At 37.8% G+C, this 21,172-nt stretch overlaps 2 protein-coding genes and 1 pseudogene across 2 annotated transcripts; all 3 read right to left on the reverse strand.

Annotated features, from left to right (window-relative positions):
* Positions 1 to 3,454: 3,454 nt before the first annotated feature.
* On the reverse strand, positions 3,455 to 6,113 carry LOC130714644 (flavonoid 3'-monooxygenase CYP75B137-like). Its single transcript, XM_057564564.1, has 2 exons — positions 5,090 to 6,113; positions 3,455 to 4,211 (listed from the first exon to the last, which is right to left on the reverse strand). The coding sequence occupies exons 1-2, from the start codon at positions 6,035 to 6,037 to the stop codon at positions 3,591 to 3,593; spliced, it is 1,569 nt and encodes a 522-aa protein (XP_057420547.1). The 5' UTR covers positions 6,038 to 6,113; the 3' UTR covers positions 3,455 to 3,590.
* A 3,410-nt stretch (positions 6,114 to 9,523) lies between these two features.
* LOC130713934 (flavonoid 3'-monooxygenase CYP75B137-like) lies at positions 9,524 to 13,506 on the reverse strand. Its single transcript, XM_057563762.1, has 2 exons — positions 12,411 to 13,506; positions 9,524 to 10,283 (listed from the first exon to the last, which is right to left on the reverse strand). The coding sequence occupies exons 1-2, from the start codon at positions 13,356 to 13,358 to the stop codon at positions 9,663 to 9,665; spliced, it is 1,569 nt and encodes a 522-aa protein (XP_057419745.1). The 5' UTR covers positions 13,359 to 13,506; the 3' UTR covers positions 9,524 to 9,662.
* Positions 13,507 to 16,506: 3,000 nt separating this feature from the next.
* On the reverse strand, positions 16,507 to 17,927 carry LOC130715393 (flavonoid 3',5'-hydroxylase CYP75B138-like; annotated as a pseudogene).
* Positions 17,928 to 21,172: the final 3,245 nt, after the last annotated feature.

The raw sequence follows: 21,172 nt of genomic DNA on the forward strand, positions 1-21,172 counted from the left end.
CTCCTAAATACTATCCACGAAAATTCCAACTCACAAGTGGATATATAAATTATTTTTCTCTTTATGATATTTAAATAATTTATTTATTTATTTTCAAGCCTATTTCTACAACAATTTTTAGTTTTATTAATAACCTAAGGCTTCAAAAATTATTTCTATACAACAGTCACTTGTTTGACCAATCCAACACTCCCACAATTTAAAATACACTCTTACTCATGCACACAATTAATTTCACTTATTTCTTCATTCGTTTTGACTAGTCAGTTATCAGTCAGCTAACAGAACAGTAAAATAGAGAACAATTTGACATCAATTTCATCATAGACAACAAATCAACCATTCAATCAAATAATAATAATACTATTATAATAATATAGATAATTATTATTTTTATAATAATTCAAAAATTGAGGGCCTTACAATAGTGGTGGCAAAAGGTGTGTTGCAGTAACGTTGGTGGAGGTTGTCATATAGTAAGTTAGAAGCACAAACTCCAAGACACTAATGACTATGGTTAAGGGTATTGAGTGGCAGTCGTGGGTATCATGCTGTTATGTAGGATGCAAAGTGATGGTGGTAGTAGCTAGTGATGGAGGAAGTCATGTGGTGGAAGTAGACCTAGTTAACATGTAGCGATTATAGTGGAGGTTTCTGTATGAAGTTGATTGAGGACATAATAGATATAAGAAAATGATGGGAATGAAGCTATTATATTTTTATGAAACTAAAAAAACTTTTCTTGGACTTAAAAACAATGCTAAAATCATTTTAGAATTAAGCAATTAACAATTTCGGCTATATTTTAGCCAAACAAATTTTATTTAAAAATCAAAATTGAAAACTCAAAACCACCCAAATGGCTTTGAGTAATCTTTTAATAATATGTGTTGGTAATCATTTGCTCTCTCTCTTTTTCTTGAAGTAGCTCCTTAGAGAATTTAAGAATAGATTCTCAAAAGGAAAAAACTAAGTAAGTTTTCTTTTGGTTGTTGTCTTGGCTAGGGCTGTCCATCGGGCGGTTTCGGTCGGTTTCAATCTGATATCATCGGTTGAAATATGCAAAACTACTAGACCCGCCACCGACCATTCTCTAGTTGCGGGTTAGTCGGTTTCGGATGTCGGTTTTACCGGGTGGGTTCACAAGGTTAGCTAATCCCAAAACACAAAAAAAAATGAAAAAGAAGATGAAAGAAATAGATCCAGATTCAAACAGATTCATATTCCATTAACCCATTACAGAAAAATCTTAAACAAAATGAAGAAGAAAAATGTGCATGTGGTCTGAAAAAAACAAAAATTTGTAAACAAATTAGAAAAGCACTGAAAGACAACAGAGGTGGGAGGGGGAGATCTATTACTGTAGATATATTACAAGGGATTAAACCCAAAAGAAAAGTATGAAGGAAAGTCATAACAAAATATTAATAAGCTCATAAGCCACAGAGCTCGCCTCCATCTCTTCTACCTCTTCATCTTCCTTCTTCGTCGTCTTCCCGCGTCTTCCTTCTCACCTCTAGGGTTGGGATTTGAGACTTGCATGCAAGAAGATCTCCTCTACTGTAATGAGAACGTTCCTCCGATTTGCAACAGGGAGGAGATGAAGCTGTAAGATCAAGTTTTGATCTAGTAGTACAACTCTATGTTTTGATGATTACAAGTTAACCTTTTGAGTATGAACAATTATGGTACTCTAACGTGTTTTTCTGAGTGTGCTATTTACAGGCTCTGACCTTGATTCAGTCTCACACAAATCAGAAGCACTGTGCATAAAGAGTGACCCAAGCAACGCTTTCGCAACATCTATGTTCACTCTGAACAGTAGAAACGCTTCAGAAGATCTGAAGTTATACAAGCTCTGATATGGACTCAGTCACTAGAAGTTCTGAAGATCCAGAAGTTCTGACAACCAAGAAACTCTGAAGGTTCAGATGTTCTGATGGTGTAGAAGACTCTGAAGATCCAGAAGCTGAATAGTGGAAACTCTGATGTCCAGAAGCAAGAAACTCTGAAGACCATGTACTTCCCTCTGAGTTCAGAATCAGAAGATACAACGGTCAGAGGATATGTGCTTTCCCTCTGACTCTGATCAACCGGCTTCACAAGTTCCAACATGAAGCATTCTCCTGATCAGAAGTCTCCTAGGTTTAAAGGTCAAGTCGCTATCCAAGTACAAAAGCATATGTACTATCCTGACGACCTACCTAACGTTCTCAGCCACAGCAGAAGCTGGAATTTCTAGAACTGCCCTCCAACGGTAGCATTTCCATGCATCGTTCAAACCCTAATCCTTGGAGTATAAATAGAGGCTGAAGATTGAAAGATGCGGTTGGAAGAATTACACACGCGCAAGCTATATTCAAAAACCTTCAAGCATTCTTTCATCTGAATTCATTGTTTACTATTAGCTTTTCAGAAGCAAATCTCTTGTAAACATTCTTTGTTAAACAGTTTGTTTAGTTACCTTTAGGAGATCAAGGTTGATCGGATCCTAGAGAAGACTAAGAGAGTGAATCTTAGTGTGAGCTAAGTCAGTGTAATTGTTAGTCACTTGTAGGTTTCAAGTGCAGTTGTAACACTTTACCTGATTAGTGGATTGCCTTCATTCTAAGAAGGAAGAAATCACCTTGACGGGTGGACTGGATTAGCTTGAGGGATTTATCAAGTGAACCAGGATAAAAATCCTTGTGTGCTTTTCTATCTCTTATCTTTAGCACTTAAGTCTCGAAAGATTTGTTGAAATCTTTAAGGTGGAAGTTTTTATTTGAAAACGTTATTCAAACCCCCCCTTTCTACCGTTTTTCATACCTTCAGAAGCTCCTAAGGGAGAGAAAAAGAGCGATGGGCTGGTGGCGGAAGAGAACAGCGTTGATGGTGAAGACGTTAAAGGCCAAGGAAGAGAACAGATCTTCGTTTGCAAGTTGTTGTGGTAAAGGGAAGAAGAAACGTGGTGGTGGCGGCGGGCTGGTGGCGGCTGGATAGAGAGATTGAGAGAGTGTGGAAGGTTGGAGGCTAAGTTTGAAGATGTTGAGAGAAAATTAGAGAGGCAGTTAGGGTTAGGTTGAAGGCTGATGGTTAGAAAAGTATTTACATGGGCTTGGGCTGAACCGGTTAGTGGGTGGAATAATGGACTGGCTAAACCTTTTTTATTTACTAATATATGGTTTGGTCAGTTTGGAGCCCGGAACGAAACCGACCGGTCAAACCCATATGAATCCATAAAAGTGAACCGGCCAAACCCGTAGCCGAACCGAACCGGCCCATTCAATAAAAAAGCGTCGGTTTGCTCGGGTCCGGTTCGGTTCAGAGTTTGTTGGACAATAAGTGATAGGAAAAGATAAAAAAATAAATGGACTGAAAATGAAATAGAATAGAAAGTGAGATGTGGATAAAACATAATTTACTGTGTTGCAGACTTTAGCAAACTATCTTGTAGAGCATGAAATCAACCAAATTGAAATAAGTCATTCTATTTTATTTAAACATCTGAGATAGAATGAACACGTTCTGGAACATAAACTATAAAGGATTATAATGTTGATTGTAGAATACAGACTAACTTTATCAGTGTATGAATATTGTATTCAATTTCATTGATAAAGATCAGGATTGGATAGTCGTGGGGTGGGGATGGCAACTAGAGGTGTTTCCTTTTTTAGAGTAATACCAAACTTCTCTGATATATCTAACTTTTCTCCTTCTGGTACTGTCCAATCAAACATGTGCACTAGTGTTGTTAGAAAGTACAAAACAGACCTCTCTGCCATTGGTATTCCTACACAAATTCTTCTTCCAGAACCAAAGGGGAAATAACTGAAGTCATTCCCACTAAAATCCCATTTGGCATCCAAGAACCTTTCAGGATCAAATTCTAGTGGTTTCTCCCAAATGGAAGGGTCCCTATGAATAGCCCACACATTCACAAACACCCGAGAACCCTTTGGGATTGTGTAGCCTCCTGTAGAAGTGGCTTCACTGGGGCAGTGGGGGACTAAAAGTGGAACTGTAGGGTGCAGCCGAAGAGTTTCTTTCATCACAGCAAGCAAGTAGGGAAGCTGATGAAGATGTGACTCTTCAACCATGTTATCTTTCCCAACTACACCTTCCAATTCGTCTTGAACCCTCTTCATTACCTCTGGCTTGTGCATCATTTCCGCCATTGCAAACTCAACTGTGTTGGAGGACGTGTCACTTCCACCTACAAGCATGTCCTGTTTGTGCTCATCCAAAAATTTCCAACAATATTAGTAAATAAATTGTGCAATCTCTTTCTATTTTTCCTTAATCAAGTTTGGTTAGGCTTTGAAATAATTACGCAAAAGTTTCAGAATTAACAAGAATCTTAACACCAAACTAAATTGGAAAGTAAAATTAGGTTCCAGAAGTGTTTATTAACATAAGCATTTATGCAAATAAAGCAATGCTTGATGGCTCAAAAAGATATTCCCACAAATTCAACAAAAAAGTAATTCAACAAATGAATAATTATGAGATTATCACCTATGGTGAAAATTGGAATGCATCAACCAATCACAATGGGAAAAGCTACTGAGACGAAATTTATCTCTGTCATTCAACATTTACATGCAAGTATTTGCCAAAGCATATATAAATATTTTATGCCTTTAGCTATAACCTATTTTGAACTCGTTTTCATAAGTTATTCACATTAATTTATGAATAAAAGTTTATTTATGCTCCATATTTTTTTAGCTCATTTCAATAAATTTCTCGAATAAATTTAAAAATAAGCGTTTAGTTAAATTTTTATCCAAATCTTTAGCTCATTTTAAAGATACTTACCATCAGATTTCATAAGAAAAGTAATTAATCTTTCACATAATATGTTCCTATGAGATTAACATATAAGGGGATCAAATCCCCTAATAAACCAGCTAGAGCGTAGATTAACCAGCAGAGGGTTATTATAACTTAAGCAAATATCTCAAATTCAAGACCTTGTAAATATAACAATATACTTGATAGAGCAAGTTTTATTATCCATGTGATTTTACCCGTCTCAAATTTGCCAAAGCAACTAAAATAAAATACACAAAAAAAAACACAGCCTAATTAGTTACAAACGTACCATGAGAAGTGCTTTAACGTGGGTTATGGAAAGTGGCACCTTGGAATCACCCTCTTCCTTCAAATCCAACAAAAACTGCAGAAAATCGTTGCTTTCATTCTCCTTCCCCTTCGCTTCCATCTTCACCCGTTCACCAATCACCTTATCGAATATTCTGTCGAAACGCAGAACCACCGCTTGCATTTGTTTCTTCACGCCTTGCAAATCAAACCTGGCCAATCCTGGGAAGAAATCTGACAGGTTCGGCTTCCCTATAAGAGTCATCATATCCGCCACCGCCTCCTTGAACTCCGCCCCCATGGTTTCCCCCTCAGCCCCTTCCACCGACCTTCCCCACATCATGTTCATAAGCACGTTCATCTGCGTCAGAAACGCCTGCTCCCCCACGTTCACCGGAGACCCGACCCGATTGTGCAGGCGCCTGACCATTTTTCTGACCTCGTCGCCACGGATGTGGTAAAGGGAATCCAGAGTGGTGACGTTGAGCATCTTGAGCACGCACACTTTCCTCAGCATCCGCCACTCGGGTCCGTACGGGTTCCACACTATGTCGGAGCCGCCGTAGAAGGCAGCTCTACCGGTGGCGGTCACGTCACGGTTGGCGAAGACGGTGTCGTGGTCCTTGAGCACGTGACGGGCCATGGAAGATGAGGTGACCACGATGGCAAGCTTGCTTCCGAGCCAGAGCTTGAAAATCGGGCCATGGGTTCGGGCCAACCTGGCGAAGTAAGTGTGAAGTTCCGGGTCGAGAGATAGAAGGTTCCCGAAGATGGGGAGGCCCGGTGGGCCTGGTGGCAGTGGTGGGCTCTGGGCTTTCGGTTTAAGGAAGCAGAGCCGTGCGTACCAAGTGGTGGCTGAAATGACCAAGGTTGCTACGATCAGGTTTGTGGTGTCACTACACCAATCCTTCAAGTTCAGGTATTGAAGCAAAGTTGAGAGCTGAATCATGGTGCAATAACTATTAGTGTTGAGATTTCAGAAAGGAAATAGTTGAAGGATAAATCATAAGATGTGGAGATAAGGTAATATAGAGAATATGTCTTCTTTTTTTTTTTTTTGAAACAATATAATATGTCAGTCCAATGAAATATCATAATTTTTTTTTTCATTTCAAAAAAAAAATTAGGTTTTTAAAATCTATTTACCGGGTTCATTTATCATACACAACTTTTATCTTGTGCAAGGTTACACAACCCTAGAATTACATGCTATAGCAGGTCAAGCAGGTCTTTTACTTTTAAAAATAAATATTGATGTATTTTCATTTAAAAAAAATTACTGATGCATTTTCACACTTGGTTTTGGCCCACCCATCCTCCTCTCAACTCTGCCGGTCATCTGCCATCGCCGTCGCCGCCACCGCCATCAGATCTTCAGCTCCCTCACCCACCAATCACCACCCATCCCTTTCTCCTTCCCCTAGAACCCAAGAACACCGCCACTGAAAACCCCACACCCAACTACACCACCACCAGCCGTAAACTCATCTACTCCCCTTCCTTTCCCCCAATCCCTCCTCCTCTACTCCCTCTCACCAGATATTAACCCAAAGAACCCAACCTCAACCGTCGAACAAAAGAGGGAAGATGGGAGAGGGGTGACCCTGTGGTGGAGACGCGAACGACGTCAGCCATGGCCTCGATGGTTTCGCGAAGACTGAAACAGTGGAGATGCGGTGCTGCGTGACGACGCCTAGGGCAGAGATTGTTCGATTTCAGCGGAGTGGTGGCTTCCAGGATCTCGACGGTGGAGGAAGCCATTGGCGGTGAAGAGAAGCTCGGGGTCTAGTGAGATGGTTCATCCGTTATTGGGTCGGTGATGGTGATTGTTAGTTCGAGGGATTCAGGTTTGATGGCTATTCTCCTTTGTCTCCTTTCTCCTTGGTTGTGGTTTTGATTCAGCTGTGGAGGCTGGGCTTGGGATGGTGATTGGCTCTGTTTTTGGTGGTGGATAAGTGGCTGAGTTTATGGGTGGTGGTGGTGCTTTTGGGTGGGTTATTGTCGTGGTGTTGTTGTTGGATTCTAGGGGAAGGAGGAAGAAGGGGGAGAGAAGGAAAAAAGGTGGAGGAAGGGAGGGCTGGTGATTGACGGGGGGGAGGAGAAGAAGATCTGGCGGCGGCAGTGGTGGCGGCGTGGAGGTTGACGGGAGGACAAGTGGTGGGGAGGGGAGAGGAAATAAACACATAAATGTTTAAATTAAAAATAGATTTTAAATTAAAAATAAAATTTTAAATAGGTTACCTGTAAAGCAACCTATAATAACAGGTAAAACTAGGACTTGTGCAACCTTACACAAGCAAATTTTTGTGTACAGTAAATGAACCCCTATTTACCTACTAGTATTAATTATGCTTTTGGTTGGTTTTCCAAAAATGTCATAATTCGTTAGTGAGTGTTTTCATAATTTAATTTTAATTATCAAAATATCTTAAACGTATGGACCAAAAATATATATATTCGTCATGGTGCTATTATTGTGTTGTCCAGATATCAGAAAGGTTAGGAAACTGTAACAAAAAAAAGAGGTTAGGAAACAGTCGAAGAACGAAAATGACAAGATGAAGATAAGAACTTAGTGACATGAGAGCAAAGCAAACCAAGAAGATGAACATAAATTAAATCCTCAAATACTAAAATAAATAAAAATATGTGTTTAATTTCTTGGTGATGCGAATGGAAAAAAATTTTGTAAGGAGATGCATACCAACTTAATATGGTTTTAGAGTCTCAAGTGATTAGTCTCATGTCTCTTGGCTATGGATATACCTTAAGAACCAAAAAAAAAAATAAGATAAATAAAAAGCATGCAATGTATGAAGACATCTACCAACTTGAATGTGATATCAAAGTATTGAGATGATTAATCTCATTAATGCCGGCATTGAGATGATTCTCATGGACATTTCTTTATCAATGAAATTCAGTTAGTTCCCAAAAAAAAAAAACATGCGTCATTACTTAAAAAGACTGAAACACAATTCAATTGAACTCTTTAGAGAGTAAACTTCATATCTTCCACTTTTGAGGAACTAATCAATTTTTCCATTTTTTAAAGATGAAATTAATATATGCAAAAATTGAAAATAATAATATTCATCTTTTAAAACCTAAAATGACGGATCATGTATCTTTCAGGAACCAAAATAACTATGTAGTCAGAGAATGTCACTTACTATGAATCTAATAACTGTGTTGAGATTTGAGAATGAAACATTAAACAAAACTGGCCGGCGGCCGCAACCAACACAAAATGTTGTCAGTATGTAATTTACTAGTTTATTTGCATTTCATTCGGACTAATTGAGGGGACAGCACTGGCCACCCTGGAGCAGCTACATTCTCGGGCTTTCCTGTTACATTAGATTGAGGCTTTTCAGTCTCTTTTGCCACCTTTCGTTGAGTCCTTCTAATTTTCTTCTTTGTCATGCACGCATAATCAACAAGTTAATTAACAAGTTCATTGCTAATCTGAATTGTAAATTCACCCATAATATGTCAACTTTGCACAATGTACCGCCCGAAAGATATCACCGAAATGATAGTGTTAGACAAAGATTGACACAGGACAGTTAACAGAATTGTTTTAAATACTAAATATCTTTTCATATGAAAGGTTCACATTGAACCCAGTGGTGATTCATGGACCACTAAAAGGTGTCCAGACACCCAATCTACAAAATTGTAAACTTGAAAAATATGCACCATGTTGGCAGTTTCATAATTTTGTGGCGGTTTCAAATTAAACCCCCACAAATGTTGGTATTTCTTTTTCTTATCATCTCAATATTAAAACTTAACAATTACGAAAAAATGATATCATATCAGTTGATAATTAATGTCTTAACAATTATGAGGACTGGGTGTAAAAATGTTGGGTACAAAAACTCACAAAGAAATGATTGGGTGCATCACATATAAAAGACACTATTTAATTTTCTCTTAGTTTTAACCTTTGATCTGTTTTAATAGAAATGAAGGGTTGAGATCTACCCACATTATTTCCTCAAGTTTTTCCCCACTTGAGAGAATCTCCACCCGTGTCCAAGGTGTTTTACCGTAGCGTGGTTTACCAATCTTTTTTAATATGTATGTGTTGGCAATCATTCTCTCTCTCTCTTTCTTGAAGTAGCTCCTTGAGGTTTTAAGAATATATTCTTAAAAAGCCAAAATTAAGTTTTCTTTTGGTTGTTGTCATGCCTAGTATATTGCGGATAAAGCATTATTTATGCTTCAATAACATTCCCACATAGTGAAAAATAGGAAAAAATTGAAAAAGAAATGAAAAATAAAATGAGTGATGTGATATGAAGAGAAAAGAAAGATAAAACGATAAATGGACTGAAAATGAAATAGAATAGAAAGTGAGATGTGAATAAGTCATAAGTAGTGTATTGCAACTTTTAGCAAAGTATTTTGTAGAGCATGGAATCAACTAATATTGAAATAAATCATTCAATTTTATTTAAGAATCTGACAAAGAATGAACACATTGTGGAACATAAACTACAAATGATTATAGTGTTGATAGTAGTATACATACTCCCTTTATCCGTGTGTGAACATTGTATTAAATTCTATTGATAAAGATCAGGATTGGATAGTCGTGGGGTGGGGATGGCAACTAGTGGTGTTTTCTTCTTGAGAGTAATACCAAACTTCTCTGATATATCTAACTTTTCTCCTTCTGGTACTGTCCAATTAAACATGTGCACTAGTGTTGCTAGAAAGTACAAAACAGACCTCTCTGCCATTGGTATTCCTACACAAATTCTTCTTCCAGAACCAAAGGGGAAATAACTGAAGTCATTCCCACTAAAATCCCATTTGGCATCCAAGAACCTTTCAGGATCAAATTCTAGTGGTTTCTCCCAAATGGAAGGGTCCCTATGAATAGCCCACACATTCACAAACACCCGAGAACCCTTTGGGATTGTGTAGCCTCCTGTAGAAGTGGCTTCACTGGGGCAGTGTGGGACTAAAAGTGGAACTGTAGGGTGCAGCCGAAGAGTTTCTTTCATCACAGCAAGCAAGTAGGGAAGCTTATGAAGATGTGACTCTTCAACCATGTTATCTTTCCCAACTACACCTTCCAATTCGTCTTGAACCCTCTTCATTACCTCTGGCTTGTGCATAATTTCCGCCATTGCAAACTCAACTGTGTTGGAGGACGTGTCACTTCCACCTACAAGCATGTCCTATTTATGCTCATCCAAAAATTTCCAACAATATTAGTAACAAAATTCTACAATCTTTTTCTATTTTTCTACTTTTCCTTAATCAAGTTTTGTTAGGCTTTGAGATAATTACACCAAAATTTTCAGAATTAACAAGAATCTTAACACCAAACTAAGTTCGAAAGTAAAATTAAGGTGAGTATTTATGAATTAGTTATGAATAATTGTTTAAATTAAGCTTTTTATCAAAGCACGTCCTAAACTCCTAATAAATCACCAAACATGTAAATTTACTTGACACGAGGTAATTCTAACTTTGTCAAAAGTCTCACATTCATGTTTTGTGAATACAACAATATTAAATACTTGATATGGTTAGAGCATCTACATCGATCATACTCACTAAAATATCTACACATCATTTTTTCAATTTCCCATAATGCCACATCATCTACCCCTTTTACTAACTTTTTACTCCAACACAACAACTCTTAAAAGTTTATATAGTGGATCTCACCATCAACATCACATTTGTATATTTTATTATTTATCTCCATTTTAATTAGAGTAAAATACACTCACCCCCCTCAAGATTTGCAAGAATGACACTCCACCCCATTCTTTTTAAAAATCTACACTCCACCCCATTTTTTATAAAGGCAAATTTTAGTGACGAAAACAAATTCCTCACTACTAAAAACTAATTACTAATTAGTAAAAATTTAAATAAATTTAATGCATATACATTATCATACATTAATTTATGAAAATAATTTTACTGAATTAAATTTAAAAAAACCATTCACTCTGTCTGTTAAGTCCACGTCCCATCTATCTCCAAATCATATTTCTCACCACAAACGGCCACTACCAAGCCTTTACTCCCTTTAACACGGCTCCACTGTCCCACAATGTGAAACCCCATGGCACCTCCATGCCTCAAAGTTTTGTTGCAACCTGAACCCCAGAACGTGAATCGCACATCCCTAAAGCCACTTGTTCAACTACTTCTTGTGAATTTCACCCCTTGAAGTTGTGAGCGAACGCTCTGTTGGTCTTAGATATTGTTGGATTTTGTTAAAAACGATGCTCCACCGCCTCGTTGGGCTCTAATAACCTCAGATCCACTTCATATTTTCATAATTTTGTTTCTCTATTTTCTTCACCCATTTTTGTTGCTTTTTTGGTCTACAACCCAATTTTGAAAATTGGAGGTATAAAGAGATTATTTTGATTAAAATTGAATTATTACCAAATATGAAAACACAAGCATGTTTCACTATGTTCGAGATATGGTTTGTAAATCGGGCAGGTGTGCTATTGCATAATTTGCATTATGAATTTACGGAGGAAAAACGCGATTGAGAGAATGAGGAGGATTGTGATGTTTTCATTTTTAAATTTATTGGATTATATTGATTTTTTTTTGAAATTATTGATTAACAATTTAAATAATAACTAATTATTAATGAAAAATATTTTTCGTCACTAAATTTGCCTCTATATAAAATGGGGTGGGATGTAGATTTTAGATAAGAATGGGGTGGAGTGTAATTCTAACAAACCTTAAGGGGGGTGAGTGTACTTTACTCTTTTAATTAATTGTAAATGCTTGTAATAAATACAAGCTCACCTCTAGTGTAGAGTATCTATTCCCACATACTTATCTTTGCCATGTTGGAATTGAATATGTACTCCAATGGTAATAAATACTCATATGAGTATGTATTTAATATTAGATACTACCATTGGAGATGCTATAATACTCATAATGGTCCTACCGGTTCCATGTGAAAGTCGAACCCAGATGCACATGAATGCTGTCATACTCCTACTCCTATCTGCTATTTTGACCATGGGATGTAGTGTTTATGGTTTGCCAAGGATAATACGAAGGAAGGCAATTAGGTAGTATTTAATTACTTCATGATGGACTGGGATACTTTGTGACGTTTTTATAGTCTCTGTACTGTTTATTCCAATTTCTGTAATCTTCTTCTTCTTATTGTTTTTTGCTCTTACTTCTTGTTTTTTCTCTTGACTTCTATCTTGTATGGTTGAGGTACCCTTATACTCCATTTTCAAATTTTCAAAGCAACTAAATTAAAATACACAAAAACACACCCTAATTAGTGGAAACAAACGTACCATGAGAAGGGCCTTAACATGGGTTATGGAAAGTGTTGTCTTGGAATCACCCTCTTCCTTCAAATTCAACAAAAACTGCAGAAAATCCTTGCTGTCATTACCCTTCCCCTCCGCTTCCATCTTCAACCGTTCACCAATCACCTTCTCAAATATTCTATCAAAACGCAGAACCACAGCTTGCATCTGTTTCTCCACTCCTTGCAAATCAAACCGGGCCAATCCAGGAAAGAAATCCGACAGGTTTGGCTTCCCCAGAAGAGCCGACATCTCCGCCACCGCCTCCCTGAACTCCGCTCCCATGGTTTCCCTCTCCGCCCCTTCCACCGAACCTCCCCACATCATGCTCATAATCACGTTCATCACCGTCAGAAACGCTTGCTCCCCCACGTTCACCGGCGACCCGACCCGACTTTGCAGGTGCCTGACCATTTTGCTGACCTCGTTGCGGCGGATGTGGTAAAGGGAATCCAGGGTGGTGGCGCTGAGCATCTTGAGCACGCAGACTTTCCTCAGCATCCGCCACTCAGGTCCGTACGGGTTCCATACGATGTCCGAGCCGCCGTAGAAGCCTGCTCTGGCGGCGGCGGGCACGTCACGGTTGGCGAAGACGGCGTCGTTGTCCTTGAGCACGTGACGAGCCATGGAAGGTGAGGTGACCACGATGGCAAGCTTGCTCCCGAGCCAGAGCTTGAAAATCGGGCCATGGGTACGGGCTAACCCGGCGAAGTAAGTGTGAAGTTCCGGGTCGAGGGATAGAAGGTTCCCGAAGATTGGGAGGCCCGGTGGGCCCGGCGGCAGTGGCGGGCTCTGGGCTTTGGGTTTGAGGAAGAAGAGCCATGTGTACCAAGTGATGGCTGAAATGACCAAGGTTGCTACTATCAGGTTTGTGGTGTCACTGCACCAATCCTCCAGGTTCAAGTTCTGAAACAAAGTTGAGAGTAGAATCATGATGTGGTGATTTTTTAAATAAATGAACTAGTTAGTTTTTTTTTTAATAAATCAATGAAGCAATTGAAGGATGAATCACAAATTCACAAGATAAGAAGATAACATAAAGAGTAAGACTGTCCAATGAAATATAGTGATATTTTTTCATTGTTAGTGTATATGTTTATTTATCTAAATTATATTTTTTAAAATTTGTTTCATTTATTAAATGAATTTTTGCATTATTTTACCTACTATTAATTAGGCTTTTGGTTTGTTTAATTACTTTTACCTAATTAGACTCTTTTCATATATTTTTCTTTAACGAAATATCTTAATTTTATTGACCTGAAACATATATTATAAGTCGTGATGCTATTATTCAAGCCGTTGACAGCCGACAGGTTGAGATAAAATGGGTTGGATCAGCCCGACTTGCATTTAAATTGAGCAAAAATTATTGAACTCAACTTGACCCGCTGAGTTGGCTCGTTTGTTTTAGAACAAAAGGAGAAATAAAAATTTGAAAAATTAGAAAAAAGTTATTGCAAATGCTAAACAAAATTTAGTTATAACAAATTTTTTTTTTTACATCGGAAAAGAGTTATATAACAAATTTAATGTGGTGAAAAAATTATTGAGAATAGGCTTAATTGCACTTTTGGACCCCAACTTTGGCCTTCCTGCGAAAATCGTCCCCGAACTTCAAAATTAGCAAAAAATGACCCTGAAGTTTACACTCAGTTGCAAAATTGGTCTTCTGTTAAATTCCGTTTGAAATCTAACAGAATATTCCGTTAAAAATGAATTAAAAAATAAATAAAAATAAAATTGAGAAAAAAAATAGTATTTTAATGAAAATCCAGAAATAATTCCAATTAAAACCTTAAAAGCCATTGCAAATAAAAACCGTAAATCCCAAAAGTTCATATACCTTTCCTGTCAAATTATTTTTCTGTCAAAAATTTCATATACCTTTCCTATTCCAAATAAATCTTTTAAACCCCAAATTTAATCCTTTTTAAAGACTAGAGAGTGATGTAACCAAAAAAAAAGAAGAGTGAAGAAGAGAGCAGCGGAGTCCCCATCTCGTCATAGATCTGGGTTCGAAGGAGAGTTTTGCAGTGGAGAGGAGGAGAACGTGGACATCATTGGCTTCATCTCCACCCTCACTTGTCATTCGCAAGTCGATAATTTCTCCCTTCAGAGTCGCAACCTTGTGATTGTAAGAACCTGCTTCATCTTTCAAATTTATTGGTTCCAGAGATCTGAACTTCTTTTGAGTTTGTGGGTGGGTTGATTGAAAAGCTTCTTCAGATCAAAATGGGTCGCTTGTTGTTGCTGTTGATTTGGATTCTCAAGTGAAGCCATAAACTTTGACCAAAAATTTTAATTGCATGAAGCAAGAAGAAAAAAATCAAACTTGAGAATCAACAATTAAGAAGAAGAACAAGATGAGATCTCCAAATGATGGTTAGTTTCAGATCTAAAATTGATGTGGGTTATGGGAATGTTGGGTTGTGGTTGGAGTTGGATGAGATGTGTTGCAGTTGGAGTTGCCGAGTTGGATGAGAGGGAGGGAGAGGGGATGAGGTGGGGTTTATGATTTACTGGGTTTTGTGGGAAAGCTTATAAAAATGATGATGAATGTTATTTGAAGAAGATGAATATTTCATTACTTAAAAATGCAATTGATTAAATGTTAATTAAAAAATTATTTTTTTCTGTTAAAATTAATTTAGAAATGCCATGTCATCATTTTCTGTTAGATTGTAGACGGAATTTAACGGAAGACCAATTTTGCAACCGGGTGTAAACTCCAGGGTCGTTTTTTGCTAATTTTGAAGTTTGAGGACGATTTTCGCAGGAAGGCTAAAGTTGAGGGACCAAAAGTGCAATTAAGTCTTGAGAATATGTTCAAATGTGCAAACCAAATACATAAATCCAACAAAATTTGATAACAATACTAATATCTTGCACGAAATATCTAAATTCATATTTAAACTCCAAATTTGACCCAGGTTCCACTGTTCCAACTAATACCTTTAGAACAATTTTTTTTTCTCAAGATGTTTTGCATGGTCGATCTCCCATATGACAAATTACAGCAACAACTACAAAGCTTTTTATCTGTTAGTCTCTTAGGAGAAGTTGGAGCTTCAGGATCGGGCCTATTTGTACAGCATATGTCTTCAACGTAACATGGACGGAGCCTCCAAGCATCTTCACGTTCTCTACTTTGTAATTCAAAATTTTAAATTCCAATCCAAGCCAAAGTTTGTTCAAGTGTGTTTCCAAACACACGCGAAATGTGCATTATAAAGAAGTGGGCTTAAGGATTTGAAATCAAACCTTTCGGTCATACTTTTGAGCAAAAAGCTGCTTGATTTTCATTCGTGTTAGCATCTATTAAGGTCTCACAGAAACTACTTACTCTTGGAAAGGAATAATATTGTTTTCATTTCCACCCCGACCTTAGGCAAATAAAAAGAGAAATAAGTTATATGATTTGTGATTTGACAGAAAATATAAAAAGAGATAGGAAAAAAAATGTGTGAAAATGAGATGAAAAAGAATGAGTGTGAATGCTTTCTTTTATAAGCAAATGGGTGTGAATGTATCATTACCTATCTAGAAGTGACACGTACGAAACACCATCTTTGCTCTAGCCTTTATGGTTGGTGGACCGGAACAAATCCAAAAATCCTAAATGTTATGTGTTTATAGTTTAACAAACTGTAATGTATTTTTATTTATTTATAGTTTATATACTAAATTAATTTTTTTTTAAAGTCCAACTTGCAGTCAAATTAACCCGCGGGCTAACCCATTTGACTCGCAGGTTAAATGAGTATGGTTAGACTGACTTGGGTTTGTTTGAGCAGTATTTTAATCAACTCAAATCCATGTAGAATTTAAGACTAGAACCTCAAAAGGGCAAAACTAAACGTGAGTTCTCTTTTCGGTGTTGTCTTGGCTAGTATTTTGCACTTTAACTAGCTATTTTATAGCATGTTTCTCAACATATCAACCAAAATTGAGATAAATCCTTTTATTTAAAACATCTTAAAGAGAATGAACACGGTATGGAACATAAACTACAAACTATTATAGTCTTGAGTGTAGAATACATATTTCCTTGACCCGGGTACAAATGTTATATTCAATTCTATTGATAAAGATCAGGATTGGACAACCGTGGGGTGGGGATGGCAACCAAAGGTGTTTCCTTCTTGAGAACAATACCAAATTTCTCTGAGACATCTACCTTTTCTCCTTCTGGTATCGTTCAATTAAACAAGTGCACTAGTGTTGCAAGAATTGAAAGTACAAACAGACCTCTCTGCCATTGCAATTCCTGCAAATTCTTCTTCCAGACCCAAAGGGGAAATAACTGAAGTCATTCCCACTAAAATCCAATTTGGCATCCAAGAACCTAGTAGGATCAAATTCAAGTGGTTTCTCCCAAATGGAAGGGTCTCTATGATAGCCCAGACATTCACAAACACACGAGAACCCTTTGGGATATTGAAGCCTCCTGCAGAAGTGGCTTCACTTGGGCAGTGTGGAACTAAAAGTGGAAGCGCAGGGTGCAACCGAAGAGTTTCTTTCATCACAACCAACAAGTAGGGAAGCTTATGAATATGAGACTCTTCTACCATGTTCTCTTTTCCAACTACACTTTACAATTCCTCTTGAAACCTCTTCATTATCTCTGGCTTGTGCATCATTTCTGCCACTGCAAACTCAATTGTGCTCGAGGATGTCTCACTTCCACCTACAAACATGTCCTGTTTGTGCTCATAAAAAAATTTCAATAACATTCGTACTAAAATTCTTTAATCTCTTACTATTGCTATACTTTTCCTTAATCAAGATTGGTTAGGCTTTGAAATAATTACATCGTAAGTTTCAGAATTAACAAGAATTTTAACACCAAATTAAATTGGAAAGTGAGATTAAGGTATTGTAAGAGTTTATTTTTATCTTATAGCATAAACGTTAATGCAAGTATTTGTCAAAGTTTATGTAAATTTTCATGTCTTATCTACGAGTTATTTTGAATTTATTTTCACAAGTTATTCACATCAACTTATGATTATAAGTATATTTTTCCATATTTATTACTTTATTTCAATAAATTTTGAAAATTAGTTTATGAATAAGTATTTTCATAAGCGTTTATGTAAGTTGTTTACACAACCACACTCTAATTAGCAGAAACAAATGTACCATGAGAAGGGCCTTAACGTGTGTTATGGAAAGTGGCATCTTGGAATCACCCTCTTCCTTCAAATTCAACAAAAGTTGCAGAAAATCCTTGCTTTCATTCACCTTCCCCTCCGCCTCCATCTTCACTCGTTTACCGATCATCTTCTCAAATATTATATCAAAACGCATAACTATCTTGAGCATATGTTTCTCCACGCCTTGCAAATCGAATCGGGCCAACCAGGGAAAGAAATCGGACATGTTCGGCTTTCCAAGGAGAGTCATCATCTCCGCCACCGCCTCCCTAAACTCCGCCGTGAGGGTTTCTCTCTCCACCCCTTCCACCGACCCTCCCCACATCATGTTCGTGATCACATTCAGCACCGAGAGGAACACCTGCTCCCCCACGTTCACAGAGACCCGACCCGACTATGCAGGTACCCGACTGTCTTCTGAACCTCATCCTCTTGGGATCACGTTATAAGCCATTCTGTGGGGGTGGTGGTGGGTTTTAAGCATAGCTTTGGGTGTATTTTGGTCACTTTATTCATTGTCAGATTAGATTGTACATTGTTCCTGCCTTGAGTTGTTGTAGGCTCAGGCTTTTATTAATTATATACATTTCATTAAAAATAATATTAATTGGAATAAAATAGGCTTAGGAGTAAAACTCTATAATTTTGCTTTCTAAAAAAAAACTCTCCCTAGTGAGTATCAATAGTTGAAAAAAAGAAAAGCAGAAAGAAAGATCCAAGCAACCAATCAGGTCTACAAGTAACATCCAAATTACTAGCAAAAGCAGTACTAATCTAGACAAAGCGGTTCAAAAGATACAAAAATAAACTTTTAGCAGCAAGTGAGATTAAAGGTAAGAGCTGGTCCACCAAAAGGTGCGTTCGAACCCGCATGTTGTCTAATTTTTTTTGTTACATCGGAAAATCATATTGTCTAATGTTAACTATAATGTTTTTTTAGAGAACAAAGAGATTTATAAAAAAAAAAAATAGAGAGAATGATACAATCCTTCAAAGAGGAGACGAGACACAACCACTGCCACGAAAAAACTGCAAACACTAGAAATCCGAAAAAAACCCAACAACCAAGACAACCCAACAGCCCGACGCCAAACCACTACGACCCCTTAGACCTATTAACTCTCAGATACTCCGCCAGATCATAGATTACCTCTTTCTCACTGCCATGGAATTCCAAACCCGCAAATTTTCCAGGAGCAGCCAAACCTTCTTTGCACGCCTGAAATGAAATAAGGACTCGAGGGAGAAGGGTGACCAGCCAGCGGAGGGCCGCCTGCATCTCCCACTTGGAATTGGTCGACCTCTAAGCTTGCGAGGAGATCACTCCATGCCACGCTTCGTCGCTAATTTCTTTCTAGGCCGACCACGGCGCCAGGGCCTCGGAAGGGAGAACTCTAGAGCAACATCCTCGACCAAACTATCATCACCTTCCCATGGAACTTCCTCCTCACACACCTGACCCGCAACACCTTCCTCCATGATCATAATAGAACCCTCAAGTCACAAACCCCCATAGAACCAGAATAAGAGCCCACCTCGAAGCAAAAAGGTAGGTGAAACTCTCGCACTGACCCCTCACCGCCCAAAACTGCAGCATTTGAAGAGAAAAAGTCGGGCTAATTAAACCTGGACGAAGGGGGAAGAGTAGCATCCACCGCCACTACCCCATGGCCCCAAGAGCTTGAAACAACCGAAGAAGGGGAGGCAGGGGGCTCAAGGAGGCTACAGACCTAAGAAGAAGGAAACAAAACACAAGAACCCTAGGCGAGAGAAGCTAGCACCGAGCAAGATCCTTCCCACGATTGGGCCACCAAGAAATGTAAGGAATGTTCCAACATGTCAAAAAACCAAGACCACCAGTTACTCATAGAGCCTAGAGGAGCAGTTAATTAAATCTTGAAATTTAAAAACCTATTATCTAAAAAAACCACTCCATCCTTATAATTAAGCCTTGGAATAAGAGTGGGAAAAAAGCAATAAAACCAGCAGAATAATCATCATTACCCATTAAAGAAGGGAGAGAATCACGCAAAACACCAAAAACTTGCAACCCTTCATCTCTAACTAGCACATGTTCGGTTTCAGAAACACTGTATGGAGAAACACCAAAAGATGCATCCACCTCCATATCCGACAAGGTACCCAGCTCTCGAAAAATTAGAGTGTCTTGAATTCGAGCAACCTCCTTGCCAGTCCAACTCTCATCTGTACCAACCAATTAAGGGAAAAGAACGACATCGGGGTACCTTTCCTACCGCGAGCATGTTGGTATATGCACTAGTAGCTTAATATTTATATTTAAATATTACAACCTAAATATATAAGAGATACCTATAGGGTCACACACATAGAATTAGCCCACTAAAAAATATGTCTTATTGGACCAGGCCATTGGATAAGCCCAATAAGACTCCAATAAGAATTAGGGTTAGCCTCCTTGTGGGTGCTTATAAATAGAGCATAAGATTCTCAAACCCTAGATCAGAAAATTACACACTCTTGTCTCTGCTAGTACAAGGAGCCGCAATGGAGATCTAGTGGGAGAGTTCGCGTGGACTGCTGTAGAGACGAGGCTACCAGTGCTTTGTTTTCCCAAACTGTCTTCAAGAGATAATCTTTATTACCCCTTTACGTGTTTGATTGCAACATGAACTTTGAAACATGCATTTTGCAAGATCTTCTCATATAGGGAATTTTATTCCGCTGCGGTAATCAACCGTATGATTCCCTTCAGTGGCATCAGAGCCATACTTGCAAATCATGTTTTGGGTTTATGCTTTGCAAAATTGTGATTTATATTTGTAGTTTCTGTCATGTTGCGATCACCTCCAACTTGAACCATGATTCAGATGAATACTTGTATGGAAATTTCAGATTTAAATTGCTGGTTATTAGTGATGCACGTGATATATAGGATTTAGAAATCTAATGAATTGTCATATAGAAATCTAATGAATATGATTCTGATTTGTGATATTGGATCCACGTTTTCTTCTATGGAAATAAAATCAAGAGTTCTTCAAACGAGCGACTAATAATAGCATGATATAATATATATGCTGGATGATTTATGTATTCGTGTTTGTTGCTTTTGTTATATGATAACATGATCTTATGTGATAGGATGATTTAACATGTATAAAGTGTTTATACAAATTTTAGTATTTTGTCCATATATGTTCATATGCTTAATTTGAATATGTTTATACATATATGAGCAATTTTATTCATATGATGATATTATTGTTTAAGCCACGATTAATTTTTGTTCGTGTATTGGTCGTTAGATCTTTAGGTTGTCATTACGCAGTACATGAAGAGTTCATGTTTGGGGACACAAAATTAGGGTTCAAGAGTTAAACCCTAGCCGTCATCCTTGGTGCATGAATGGTTCACGCATTTAATGAAAGATTGGATGTGATCCAATCATTTAATTTGAATAAGAGATATCATAACTATAATGGTTGTGATTTGATTCATTTTATTTTGAGTAAGAGATATCATAACTATAATGGTTATGATTTGGTTGAGATATGTTGGATTCTAGCTAAGGAAAGACTTGGTACTTAATTATGTCCGCGTGACTCT

This window comes from Lotus japonicus, chromosome 4 (assembly GCF_012489685.1).
Source record: "Lotus japonicus ecotype B-129 chromosome 4, LjGifu_v1.2".
Classification (NCBI taxonomy): domain Eukaryota; kingdom Viridiplantae; phylum Streptophyta; class Magnoliopsida; order Fabales; family Fabaceae; genus Lotus; species Lotus japonicus.

What these genes read in the sequence shown, in the direction of transcription:
- LOC130714644 (XM_057564564.1), bottom strand. Translation starts at nt 6,037, where the DNA reads ATGATTCAGCTCTCAACTTTGCTTCAATACCTGAACTTGAAGGATTGG. An exon ending in ACGTTAAAGCACTTCTCATG is followed by an intron (nt 4,212 to 5,089) that starts GTACGTTTGTAA and finishes GAGCACAAACAG; the next exon opens with GACATGCTTGTAGGTGGAAG.
- LOC130713934 (XM_057563762.1), bottom strand. Translation starts at nt 13,358, where the DNA reads ATGATTCTACTCTCAACTTTGTTTCAGAACTTGAACCTGGAGGATTGG. An exon ending in ATGTTAAGGCCCTTCTCATG is followed by an intron (nt 10,284 to 12,410) that starts GTACGTTTGTTT and finishes GAGCATAAATAG; the next exon opens with GACATGCTTGTAGGTGGAAG.